Raw genomic sequence first — 13,747 nt, forward strand, 5'->3', positions numbered from 1 at the left:
ACCTCTATCATATCCCACCCCCATTAGCTGTCTCTTTTACAAGCTGAAAAGTCCCAGTTTTCTTAATCTCTCCTCATATGGAGGCTGTTTCATATTCTTAATCATTTTAGTTGCCCTTCTCTGTACCTTTTCCAATTCTAATATATCTTTTTTGAGATGGGGTGACCAGAACTGTATGCAGGTGTGGGTGAACCATGGATTTATATAATGGCATTATGATATTTTCCATCTTATTATCTATCCCTTTCCTAAGGGGATATGGCTCTCATCTCTTCTATTATCGGACACTCACTAATGTGGCAGGGGAAGGACCTCACTCAGAGCTACACTTTCTATACTGCCCTCAAATTTGGAGTGCCTCTTTTTTCAGATGTCCAGCTTTAAACAAGCAGGGTGTGATTTGCTGAGCACATTCAACTCCCACCGGAGACAACAGGAGCTGTGGCTGGCTAGACCTCCTAAGAACTGGGTTGCTTGTACACACAGGGAGGGTGCTTAGGGTACTAGACTAGGGCTGGGGAAACCCCGGTTCAATTCCCTGCTCTGCCACAGGCTCCCTGTGTGACCTTAGGCAAGTCATTTAGCCTCTCAGTGCCTCAGTTTCCCACCTGTACAGTGGAGATAATACCACTGGCCTGCTACACGGAGGTGTTGCGAAGATAAATATGGAAAAGTTTGTGAGGTGCCCAAATATCATGGAGATGGAGGCCATGTAAGTACCGTAGATAAACAGATACTGGTGTTTAAGTGTGGATTAAGTACCTAATCTTAGGTTCCAAGTTTGAACATTTTGGCCTAAGTCCTGAAGCATCCCCACAGCTGGCTGCATTCTGAGGCCTCCCCCTCTGCGTCACGGTACCCCGAACTGGTCAGAGCTCAGCTGCAAGCTCCTCTGACTCAATTTGACCAGCAACACTGCTCACAAGCCCAGCTATGCGAGGAATCATGCTGACCCTAGCTCAGCCCAGGCGCCCAGCAGAGAAGAAAAGCCAGGCTCACTTACCCATCCTCCTTGGTCGGCAATCCACTGGGCGATGCGGTTGCGGAGCACGAATTCTGCCACGTAGCGAGCGATGCTCCGGAGGAAGCCGGTCACCCCGAGCTGGTACACATGAATCGCCATCCGGTAACCGAACCCCAGCAGCGCAATCACCCTGCCCCAGTTAATGCCGCTGTCAAACAAGCTGTAACAGAACCAAACCTCCTGGTTAAAAAAAAAACCACAACAGGCTGGCTCTGGTGCTCTGCCGCCCCCTGTTGGGCTGCTCCGTCCATTCACGTTACCCTGCAGCTGGTGGAATGTCCAGGGGTTCACAGGCGTGTTCTCTGCACACCTGGAGCACTCTGGGCCCTCAAGCTACATCCTACCCAAAAAGAAAAGGAGGACTTGTGGCACCTTAGAGACTAACCAATTTATTTGAGCATGAGCTTTCGTGAGCTACAGCTCACTTCATCGGATGCATAAAGTTTTCCAATTTATGCAAAACTTTATGCATCCGATGAAGTGAGCTGTAGCTCACGAAAGCTTATGCTCAAATAAATTGGTTCGTCTCTAAGGTGCCACAAGTCCTCCTTTTCCTTTTGCGAATACAGACTAACCCGGCTGTTACTCTGAATCCTACCCAAACAAATTTACTAACAGCTTAGTGGTGAAAAACAAACACAACTAACTGCGTAGTTCTGCTCTCCCACATGCTCAACCACAACCACTAACAGTTTGCACTCTGTGAGCTGTAGCTATCCTGGAAGGAACACATTCGCCCTGGGGCTTTATCTATGCAACAGAGATATGCAGGTTTGAACCGGACAGTGGCCCAGGCATATTAGGACATGACTTTTTCTTCGCCTGGATGCATTAAAATTAAATACTTCCCACAGGGCTGGATTCTGATCTCATTTTAGCCTGCCAGCCCCTTAAGGCAAGGATGGACTTCCAACATATATCCATGCAGCATCAACCCAATGGGGTCCCAGTCCTGATCTGAGCTTCCAGGTGCATACAAACAACTGCCGTTTATATGGGGTTTCGCACCAGTGTCACTATACTGAGTTACTCCTGATTTACACCAGAGTATGTGTGACAAGAATCAGGCCCTGGGTTTTAACCTGGGTGCCTGTCATGTCTATTTCTGTTCGCACTGCTGCAGAGAAACTGTTCTAATGCAGGTATCTGTCCCGACCCACAGCATAAAGATAAGGCTCTTCAGAGTGCAGACGGGGGCCTTCCAGAGCATGTCATGGCAAGAGGCGAGTTAGTGGAGACGGAGGAAGGAACAACACTGAAAAGGCAGGATGGAGAGTGAGTGACAGAGGTTAATTTACCTGTTTGCTGTGCGTTACCCGCCTCAGGATGGCAAAGCGTGGCTTCCCGAAGAAAGGGAGCAGGAAGAAAGGACAGAAGAGACAGTTAGGCAATGTACAGTGTGTGCCCAGGGGGAAGGCTAGGAGAGGGGTGTTGGTGTGGAGCCTGTCAGCGTCAAGACACTGGGCTATCATTTGTACAAGGCCTGGCCTAACGAGGGAGGAAGTGGATTGGGAATTAGACTGGGCCTCAAGTTTCAATCCCAGCTCAGCCTTAGGCAAATTGCTTCATCTTCTCTGTGCCTCTGATCTCCATCTGCAAAACAGAGCTAAGCCTTCCCCCCATCGCAGGGGGCCTGCAGGGATAGAATCCATTGGTGGTTGTGAGGTGCTCAGATACTGTGGCAATGCAGGGCATGACAGTACCTAGACAGAATGAGGTCATGACCTGGCTAGCCTCTAGGGGCTACCACAAAATAGGGGAGATAGCCGGCGGGCAAGTGGGAGGGGAACCACAGTCTCCTCAGGGGCCTTTCCCTGCTGCCACCAAGCTTTGGGTTCACCAGACATACCTGCTGTCTTCCCCTTCACACCGGGGTAAGCCACCTCACCTGTGGCCAGGCAAGCAGTAGCAGCTGAGGGGTGAAGCGCTTTCCTCTATCTCCTCTCTGATATGGGAGGGACATCTAAAGGGCAGATGGGGCCACTGGACTGCACGGAATCCAGCACTCTAGGAAGCTGCCCCGATCCCCCTGCATCTCTGCAGCCATTTCAACACGGGATGCATTAGTCAACGCGCCAAGTGCATCGGGCTGCTCTTGAAATCGGAAGGTTTCCGGGCACTGCGGGTCCGTTGCTCAGTTTTAGACAGAGGGAGCAGGCTTCTCCCCTGCGTCCAAGCTCTTCTCAGCATAAGGGGCACCGGGAACCGATGAGAGGGTCTATGCCAGTCCTGGTGTGAGTTACAGCAGCCTGGGAGACTGAGGACTGTTGTAACAAAGTGGAGCTCTGCCCTTCCCCCTCCACAGGGGTGGAGCATGCCCAGCCCAGAAGCCAGCGCCACCAGCTTTTTGCCAGCTCAGAGTTCACACAGAGATGGTCAGTTACAGCCAGAATCCAGCCCAGGATCCAGATCCAGGGAGGATCACATGGGAAGATCTAGCCTTGTGCGTTTTCTGCACTACCAGACCAGGCTCCCTCTCCACCCACTGACCTCTGAGAGAGACTCTCCTCCCGCTGAGAACGAGCAAGCTAGATGATCAGAGTCCCAACTCCTCAGACTCTCTGCTTTCACTTTTCACACACCCACACCCAAGAGGACGGACAGACAACACCTTCCTTAAGGGACTGCAGAGTAAGGAGGCCTGCATGGTACCTAGGTCAAAGGCTGGACTGAGCCGGTTCAAGGCTGATTGTCAGAGGCACTGAGCCCCTGCAGGGCCTGCTGCCTGAAGCTGTGTTTGCTTAGCACAGACTGGAAATCAGGCCCTGCGCTTTTAACCGTCAAGCCTTTCTGACTGTGAAGAAAAACCTTCCCAATGGGGGCTGACGCAGGGCTGCCCAGGAATGAAACAGTGACTATATTCCCTTCTCATGCTGGTTTTATACCAATGTAACTCCAGACATTGGTAAACTCCCTCCTGATGTCACAGAGAGGAGAGCCAGGCCCCACAGCTCTGCCCGCTCAACCGGTGTTTAGTTATCATGATTAGGCTTGAGAGTGATGGGGTAGATTTTCACAACAGGAGGCCAGCAGGCCATCCATCCTTCTGCATGCTCACTAGCACGTGCAAGGACTGCCAGTGCATTTAAAATGGGACCGAAGACCCATTTACACGCTGCCAACATCTGACATGGATGTACAATGACAGGCGCAAGAGCAGACAGGCGGAAAACGCGGGCTTATTTCAGACACTGCTTCATGAAACGCCAGCCTTCCATTGTGAACTGGTTCACGACTGATACCAGCTTCTCTGGGGCTGTGGGCTGGGCTTGGGGGCAGAATTTGGGTGCCAGCTGTCCTGGCATTGTGGGCAGAGCTTGGGTAAAACAATGCCAATTTTCGCTCCTCTGATTTTTCACCCTGCGTGCCAGTCGGACCCTCTCTGCAACATCACCAGCGTTCCTTGGGAGTGCGGGGAGCTGGCTGCCTTACCTGGAGGCTATCTTAGTGAAGTACTCGTAGGCATTGTCCTTCGTGGGCTGCAGGGTCTTCAGCATGTTCCGGAACTCTGCGTCATACCGCATGTTGATGTCATCTCCGATGATGGCCAGGCGCCTACCCACCTGGTTGCTGGTGCTGCCAAGAGGATGGAAAGCATTAGCGATGGGCCCAACTTCCAAGCAGGGCCAAGAGGATGCAGGGTCAGGCCACAAATGGGGTGCGAATCCCACCCTGAACATGGATTGTGTTGGGGGACGTACGATTCAGCCTGTAATGGGAAGAGCTTTACCTGCCCGGCTCCTGCTGGATCTCTGCAATCTCAGGGTCCATCGGCACCTCCCCTCCACCCTCTTCCCTCTCCTGCTGGTAGCGGTAGAAGGCATAGCTCCGGAACACCTCCTCGGTCTCCTGGGCCACCTGATCTTCTGAGGGAGAGACAAGGATTGGCAGGGTCAGGCAGGCAGCTCCCCAGGGTGCGCAGGAGTGAGGAAACCCCTCCTTATCTTAAAACACTGGGGAACCTGTGTGGCCTCCCCCATATCCTTTGAGACAGTGTGTCCCCACGGCACTAACCCCTGTTCTGCTGCATTCTCTGTCATTCTGATGGACCAAATGACCACTGTGCTCCTTAGGCAGCATGCCCTTCGCACCAGGAACTGGCTCTGCAGATTGGTCTGCACAGGCCTGCTGTGCTTTGGGGGCTCTACAAACCAGCAGAGGAGCCCTCTGAGGCTTGAAGCACTGCCAGATGCCACGTGAAACACCGGCCGGGTTTGCCCTCCATGCAGAGCTGCACCAGTTTGATTAAATTAAACCAGTGCCAAAGGCGGTCGGGCTGCCCTTACTCTGGCCTGACCCAGTGTTGTTTCAGTTTAGCTGAAGTCAATTAGAAAGGGGTTTAAAATGAACTGAAATTATAATACTCAGATATGCTTTTCATCTCTCTCTCTCATACAGAGGTCAGTATTATCATCCCCGTTTTACAGATGGGGAAACTGAGGCACAGAGTAGGGACATCACTTGCCCAGGTTCACCCAGCAGGCCACTGACACAGCTAGGAACAGAACCCAAGTCTCCTGAGTCCCTGTCCAGTGCACTCTCCACTGTCCCATACTGCCTCCCGTAATAAAGCCACTCAAACTGAAATAAGCATTTCCACACAGGACTTTGTACCCATATAACTAAACCAGTGCCATTTTTTAAGTTAGACAAGGCCTTAGCAACAAGCCTCGCTACAGGATCGAATGAGGGCTGAACTTGGACCTTGGAGGGTACGTATCAGTGGCAAATAGGGTAAGAAAATTAGAGACATTCAAAACAAAACAAGTCGAGGGCTAACTGGGAGACCCTTAAAAACAGGAGGACTCCCATGTCAAAGATACAACCACAGACCATGGGGCTCCCACCCCAAGTTACATGCACAGAGCACGCTCCAGAAGGAGAGGAATTCAAACAGATACGATGCAGTCACATCTCGGACAGCCTGTTTTTTGGCTGCTTGACTTGAGACTTAGATTTTTCAGAAGTGCTGAGAACCCACAGCTCGCACTGATTTCAACTGCAGCTGCAGGTGCTCAGAACCTCTGAAAATCCCGGCCCCAAGGTGTCCGAAGTCAGGCACTGAGAAAAGCCCCAGAGGCTGCCAAAACAAATTCAGTGGTCAACTTCAAAAGTGTTAGCTTCATGCTTTATTGCTTTTACACAAACATGCACCCACACAAACAAACCAAAGCAAACTTTCTTATGAGTGGTTTCAGAGTAGCAGCCGTGTTAGCCTGTATTCGCAAAAAGAAAAGGAGGACTTGTGGCACCTTACAGACTAACAAATTTATTTGAGCATAAGCTTTCGTGAGCTACAGCTCACTTCATCGGATGCATAAAGCTTTCCACTTTATGCAAAACTTTATGCATCTGATGAAGTGAGCTGTAGCTAACGAAAGCTTATGCTCAAATAAATTGGTTAGTCTCTAAGGTGCCACAAGTACTCCTTTTCTTTTTTCTTATGAGTGGCTTTCGGAAAATGAGACGTACTGGAGAATTTTTATCCCTGGGGAGCGATGCCAATTCTCATGATTTTATCACAGGTTTCACAATAGTTGATGTCATTCTTAAAGACCCAGCTGCTGGAGTCAGGTGATGATGTAAAAAAAATAGTTTATGGCCTTTGTGTTTGTGGAGAAAAGCTTGAAAATGAAGATTCCTAACTGTTTCAGAGAGCTAGTCAGATAGTTTATGGCCAAATGGGAATGCTAGATCATGCAGTCTGATCTCCTTTGTAGCATGGGCCACCAACACACCCTGCACCTGCACACTGACCAAACAACCAGAATGAGACCAAAGTATTACAGCTCCCAGGAGACTAGACTATTATGAGCCACAGGCAGAGAACAGGAGGGACAGAAGTATATCAATGCCCAAGGCCTCGACAATGGCAGCGAAAGATTGAGAGACCCCCAGATAATCCTGGCAGATAACCTGTGCCCCATACTGCAGAGACAGGTGAAAAAAACAACAACCCAAGTTCACTGCCAAGCTGACCTGGGGAGAAATTCCTTCCTGACCCCACATATCAGTTAGACCTTGAGCACATGAGCAAGAACCAGCCAGCCAAGCACCCAAGACAGAGGATGCTCAGTGCCACCTCAGAACCGTGGCTCTTCCAGTCCAATGTCCCATCTCCAGCTATGCCCATCTCTGGTGCTTCAAAGGAAGGGGGAACCCTCCCAGAATACACTGGAGCATGGGGAGCAAAATTCCTTCCTGACCCCTGCTCAAGTCTGGCTGAAACCCTGAAGCATGAGCTTTTAGAAACATAAGACATAAACCAGAAGTGAGCCCGAGGGCTGCTGAGTGCTCCCCACACCATCACAAACAACCCCATCATAAAATCAGGCTCATAAATTTGTCCCGCTCTCAAAACAAATTAAATTGCTTAGCCCTTCCCCCTTACTCCTAGTGGGAGCCTGTCCCAGAACCTCACCCTTCCGATGGTTAGAAACCTTCTTCTAATTCCCAGCCCCAGTTTGCTCATGGCCCGTTTACGTCCATTTGTTCTTGTCCCAAAAACACCCTTCTGCTTAAATAACTGCATCCTCCCTGGTATTTATAGAGAGTAATCCTAGCACCATCGGCCTTATTGATTCATTAAACAAGCCAAGCTCTTCCAGGCTCCTCTCATAAGCTAGGCCCTGATCATCCTAATAGCTCTTCTCTGCACTTGTTCTGGTTTGAATTCATCTTTCTTGCACCCAAACTGTACGCAGGATTCCAGACAAGGTCTTACCAGTGCCTCATACAAGGGCATTAATCCTTCTTTTCATACAGCTTACTGTCAGAAAGGACCATTAGATCACCTAGCCTGACCTCCTGCACATCACAGACCATTGCATTTCACCCAGATACTGCTGTAAAGAGCCCAATAATGAGTTAAATTAAAACATTTCAGTCCTCCGAAGTCTAAACCATCATGTGCCGCTGGCAGAGAACAGGAAAGACTGAGGTACATTGATACAAGAGCCCATTGCAATGGCAGGGAATAGGTTAGGTGAGATGTGCCAAGTTCAAACACTGGGAGGCAAATGAAAAGAATTCAATATTGATTAGTTTTGAAAATCTCATTCTGTTTTTGTTTTTTTTTTTTTGGGAGGGCAGAGGCCTGGCACAATCGGGTCCTGGTCCAGGACTGAGACTCCAATGCCAATAATAATTTTTGAACACTTGAGGTTGGCCATACCGCCCATATATATGCCTTGTTGTTCGCAAGTGTGAATGATTCAATGTGAATTGTTACCGGAATTCTATAAATGTCTGGCATGTGGGAGCCAACCCATCAACCCAGCCCGGCATCGCTCTGCAGCCACTGCAGGATTGTTCCCTATGGGGTATTTCCTAACAATACATCCGCTCTAGTTATAAATAGCCACGCAATGGGGCTGCCACCACTTTCCCTGCGAGGATTCTTGTGCAGTTGTATAGATCCGCCAGGTGATTGTGGACAACGAAGGCTTGCCTAAGCCATTTTTGTGCCGTCCCTTCTTATTTAATCACTTGCTGTCTGAGCTCACTTACACCAGTTTGTCTGGCAGCTACAAAAACCATCTGGGTTTCTGTGTCCTTTGTGTGACCTGGTGACAATAACCGGAAGAAAGCCGTGCTCTCACACAGCATTGCTTCAGATGCTTTAACCACTAAATTCCACACACACTCACACCATGTGGCTTCAGCAACATCAAACCAGGGACAAAGAATGTTTCCTTCTCATGGCTGAAATGTCTCTCTGGAGCACTCGAGCCAGGCACAGGCCTTGTTCTGACCCCTCTGCACAGAGGTGACTTTTAGTGCGACTTCAGGCCAGTCGCTTGACTCCCAAAGCCCCAGAGAACTGCGCTGCTGCAAAACAGGAACCTCGCTGAAACCCAGGTGATGCATCTGAAGCCGAGCTGCCCTGCAGAACGGCTGCTGCTCACCCTGCCAGACATCCCCATCCCTGCTCTGCACCAGCAGGAGTCCAAACCCTCTGCTTTGATAACAAACAAAGACAGGAGAGATAAGTCACTAGCTCGGCAGGATGGGTCTGAGGCTCAGCCGGAGGTAGGGGTTGTTTTGGATAAGCCTGTGATTGTTTCTGGACACAGCCTCTTCTTCTCCAGAGTCAGGGTTGTAAACAGCTCTCGGCTTGGAACGCCAGGTATTCTGGGCTCAACGCATAACATGCGGAGCAGTAATGTCACCTGGCTGACTGTGCAAGGAAAAAAACACAAAGCAGGCTCCCACACATGCTTAGAAAGTGAGCCAACTGGGTAAAGGTGGCTGGATCCACAGAACAAAGGCTGGGGTAGTGTTTCCCTGCTGTTGCTATCATGGGTTAAGCTCCATCAGCCGCAAGAGCACCAGTGCAGACAGGCAGCTAGTGTTCTCTTGACATTGATGGCTCCCATGCTGGAAGGAAAAATTTAGTGGACACGAGACCTGTGTTAGGGCTTGTCTCCACTTGAAAATTTGCCATAACAGCTATTCCAGAATCAGAATGTCCCCATGTAGGGAGCCCCCAGCTAAGCATCGCAGCTCTTAAAAACCGGTGGTAATAGACACCTTATAAAGCCCAGTATTACATAGATCAGGGTCCCTATGGTTGACCCCAACCAGCTAATCTGTGTTAAATTACAAATTGCCTTGTCTACGCTTGGATAAACATTTTAAACAGCACAATTTTTTGCCTAGTGAAGACAAACGTATTGGCTCAATTAAGACTATTCACCTGCTTAAATATAAAGTACGTGCATAAGCATTTGTAGAATCAGAGTCTAAATGTCGACACAAGGAGCAAAGCAGTGAAGTACGGGGCCCATATACATTTAAACTCAGGTCTGGACATGGGCCATTCATATGAGTTTCAGAGGTGCAGAGCACTTGCAGTCCCCATTGACTTCAGGCGGATTTGTGGGTCCTTAGCAAGTCTGAGAAATCAAGCCCAAGATCACGCCAATAACACAATTATGGCTGGGAACTAGATGACTGGGTAATTGACTAATGGACAGATGGATGCAGACAGTGAGTCAGAGACATGGTGAGGTTACATAAACTGTAGGTTGTGTAAATAAATGGATGGGGGGGGGGGGCAATGACAAACACATACACACCCTGATACTTTCTGGCGTTGTTTTTGATTCAGCGAGAACAGATTTATTTGGATGTAAACAGCGACGTCGAAGGCAAGGGTGCAGTGCTGGCCAAAGGGGAACTAGAAAACGAAACTGACTGACTCACAGTTTCAATGAAACACAGAAAAGTAAACAAGCAGCATGAACAGCAAGGAGGAGATAGGCTAAAAAACAAAAAACCACTTTCTGTTTTAAAAGCCCCAGATGGTATTGCTAGTAACATAGGGACAGAAGTATTCTGGGACAGGGCCCGTCTTTTTGTTCTGTGTTTGTACAGCCCCTAGCTGGTCCAGGATTGGGGTCCTAGGTGCTCCAACAGTATAAATAACCTTTTTGAAATACATATTTTTCAAATGCTACCCGACATCAGTGTAATACCGTCAGGTCTACCATTTGGAAATCTCCTCCACCCTTTAAAAGAAAAAAGATAGGCCAAGTCATGACCCGCTCCCAGTACATTCTGAGTCAGATTCTTGGCATGCAGTTGCTCTGCACAGAGTGCTGCTTAGAGGGGGATTGTGCAAAGGTGGCTTAAAACTCAGCTCCCCTTCGCACTATCCCCCTTCTAGTGCAGAGCTAGCCTGCTTTACTTCAGCTGGCTACCTGTGGATCAAACTGCAGCCAGGGATCAATGTGGCGTGGGGGCATCCTGGCCACCTCCCTTTCCCTGTAGCCAAGACCCATTTTCCTTGCTATGCCAGCAGTGGGGAGCGGGAGCAGCATAAAAGCCCCTACGCTGGCTCTACGCCCCACACCTTGCACTGGGGTGATCCTCTGGGGCAGCTTCAAGGCTACAGTCTGCCTGCAGAGTGGTGCAAAACAGATGCTCTGCGAGGAAGAATCTACCCCATTGTCTTTTAGGCCATGTCGACGCTACAGACCTGACAGCGGCCCAGCTGTACCGCTGCTTTATGCCGGCAGAAGAAAGCTCTCCTGATGGCATAATTAAACCACCTCCAAGGAGCCGTGGTAGCAATGGCAGCAGGAGAGAGGCGGGGGGGGGGGGGGGGGGAATAGCTCAGTAGTTTGCGCATTGGCCTGCTAAACCCAGGGTTATGAGTTCAATCCTTGAGGGGGCCATTTGGGATCTGGGGCAAAAATTGGGGATTGGTCCTGCTTTGAGCAGGGCATTGGACTAGATGACCTCCTCAGGTCCCTTCCAACCCTGATAGTCTATGACATGTTGCTGTCCACACTGGCGCTTTTGTCGGTGACACTTATATCGGTCAGTGGGGTGCGTGGTTTTTTCACACCCCTGACCGACAAAAGTGCTAGTGTAGACAAAGCCTTAAATTGTAAGGTGCATTTGTTTATACAAAGGCTGAAAAGCACCCTGTTATCAAAGCGCGGCTACAGACCAAACTGTACCTGCTGCAGCTTACCTCACCCTGACAATGGATGCAACACAATCAGATACCAGCGGACGCTAAAAATCCCCTAGCCCATGCAGCTGGTTTTTGTCACAGGGTCCCAAACCCATCGAGCAATTCCCATCACATCTGAAAAAAGACAGGGCCCTTTTCTGGTCTCACCCTGGCTTTACAACAAGGCAGCTCCAAAGCCCAACTTTTCAAGGAGCAGAGTGTTGTGTGTGCCAGATGCACACAGGGTGTGAGGCTCTTACAGCCCCTGTCTGTTTAGCTTAAGGTGTAAAGCCCTACATGTGTAGCTCTGGAAGTCCCCAGTTCAATCCCCACTGCGGAGCACCGGCAGCTCCCATTGCAGCAGGATGGTCAGCACCTCTGAAAATCCAGGCTCCCCCTGACTCCAGCAGTGTTACTCTTTGTCCAGAGTAGAGCACTGGACTAGGACTCAGGAGAGCTGGGTTGATTCTCAACTCCGCCAGTAGCCAACTGGGTAGCCCTGGGAAAGTCACCCCACTGCTCCGTGCCTCAGTTTCCCCATCTTTAAATTGGGGACAATGATGCTAACCTCCTTTGTGAAGTGCTTTATTATTAATAACCCTGGTTTAAGTGAAATTAGAAGTGGGCCAGCAGTTTCATTCGACATCATGCCAAATACATCTCAGGGGGTACCGAGTAAGAGTCTGGCAAGTATACAGTGGAAGGGGTTTCCCTTCCAAAGTACTGGATGGAACCGTCTCCTCTGGCCTAGCTATCTTAGTGAGCGAGGGCCAAATTGTCTTTGCCATAAGGGGACGTTTCCCCTGTATGCTAGCTCTCCCTTGGTGGGGCGGCAGAAGTTGGGACAATATTTGCTGCATCTTGATATCTTAAAACCATCGCTGTGATTTTCAAACTCTGCTTTTTAGAAATCTGCGCAACACCAAGGGGGGAATTAGATAGCTCAGGGGGCTGGAAATGTAATGTGAAGGTGAAAGATTGACTCTAGCCCACATCAACAGTAATGTAAAGTGGCTGCCAGCTGATAGATGTGCAACGGTCTGTGTGAAATGAATTTGGTGGGTCTCAGTTCAGTTCCCAGTGGACAAGCGTCCCCATCATAAAACCCACCACCCACCAGGGGCACTAGCTGACTCCTGATCAGGGGCAAACTCAGCAGAGGCCAGGGATTGAATGAGCCCTGGGGACTGATCCATCTTCTCACTCTAGAGGAGAGTCCTCCAGGTCAGGTCAGGTCAGGCTTGAGTCATGCTGGCATGGCAATGCGGGACGATCGCCATCCTTCTCCAGAGCTGCCAGGCTGTCACAGAACTGCACAGCAAGGAGTAAGCAAAGCCCTGGGGCTGCAGCCCGAAGGCTCACCTTGCTCTGTTCAACCTTTGATTTCAGTTGTGGGTGGATATTTTTCAGTCCCCACGTGGCCTCTGACTCAGGCAGGTCACTTCCCCTTGCGCTGAGGTAGGTGCTAAGTGTTTACTCATTTGCCTCTGCCAGTGAGTTCACCGCAGAACAAACCGACACAGGAAACAGCATGCATTAATATCGCTGCAGAGCGCTTGGACGTAGAGTGGGGTGCACGGCCTGGGGGAGGGGGGAAATCGGTTGTATTACAGCATGGTAGTAGATGGGCCCCGTAAATCTTGCCTGGACATGCTGCTTCCCCAATTGACAGGACAGAAATAACCTGCTTGCTTGTGCATCAGAGAGCTGGGAGTTGGGGGAAGGGATAGCTAGCCCCACAGCGCAGACACCTTGGCCAGATCTCTCTCCTTTGCCCAGCAACAGACCTCCATCCACTCCACAGGGTGCTCTATTACCTTCATTTTACAGATAGAAAAACTGAGGCACAAAGAGGTCAAGTGACTTGCCCAAGGCCATACAGCAATTTGGTAGCAAAGCCGTGGCCAGAACCCCAAAGTCCCAACTCCCAGCCCTGTGCTATACCCACAACATCGCGCTTCCAGATGGATCTATGGCTGATTGGATCTCTGATCAATCATTCCGACCTCTGAGGCAAAACGGTTAGATTATACTGACGGTTGGCTGGCATTTCTGCCTTTGCAAGGTGACTAGTTCATTCCCAAACCTTGTGTCCCATCCAGCAGCCACAACCAGTGCAAGCTGGTATGGGTCAGCCTGTCTCACAGTCACACAAATGACCAGACAGGAACAGACCCAGCCAGCCTGGCCTCTTCCTGCATTTTCCATTGCTTTCTATAGGAGCCAACAGCTTTCATTAAAAAGTACCCACCTCCCAT

The 13,747-nt window shown here is 49.9% G+C and overlaps 1 protein-coding gene across 3 annotated transcripts in view; it reads right to left on the bottom strand.

Moving 5' to 3' along the window:
* BAK1 (BCL2 antagonist/killer 1) overlaps positions 1–13,747 on the bottom strand; it is a 35,376-nt gene that overhangs the window by 7,712 nt on the left and 13,917 nt on the right. For 2 of the 3 annotated variants that reach the window (XR_012155856.1, XM_073320298.1), the window contains exons 3-5: positions 4,755–4,890; positions 4,457–4,600; positions 1,004–1,184 (exon numbers count right to left, since the gene is read on the bottom strand). Coding sequence is in view for 2 of the 3 variants with exons in the window: in XM_073320298.1 (XP_073176399.1) it covers positions 1,004–1,184; positions 4,457–4,600; positions 4,755–4,890 (461 nt within the window). In the remaining variant the exon portion in view is untranslated. The remainder of the gene's footprint in view (positions 1–1,003; positions 1,185–4,456; positions 4,601–4,754; positions 4,891–13,747) is intronic. The other variant, XM_073320300.1, reaches the window with a different exon arrangement.

The sequence above is a fragment of the Lepidochelys kempii genome, chromosome 21 (assembly GCF_965140265.1).
Source record: "Lepidochelys kempii isolate rLepKem1 chromosome 21, rLepKem1.hap2, whole genome shotgun sequence".
Taxonomy (NCBI): Eukaryota; Metazoa; Chordata; order Testudines; family Cheloniidae; genus Lepidochelys; species Lepidochelys kempii.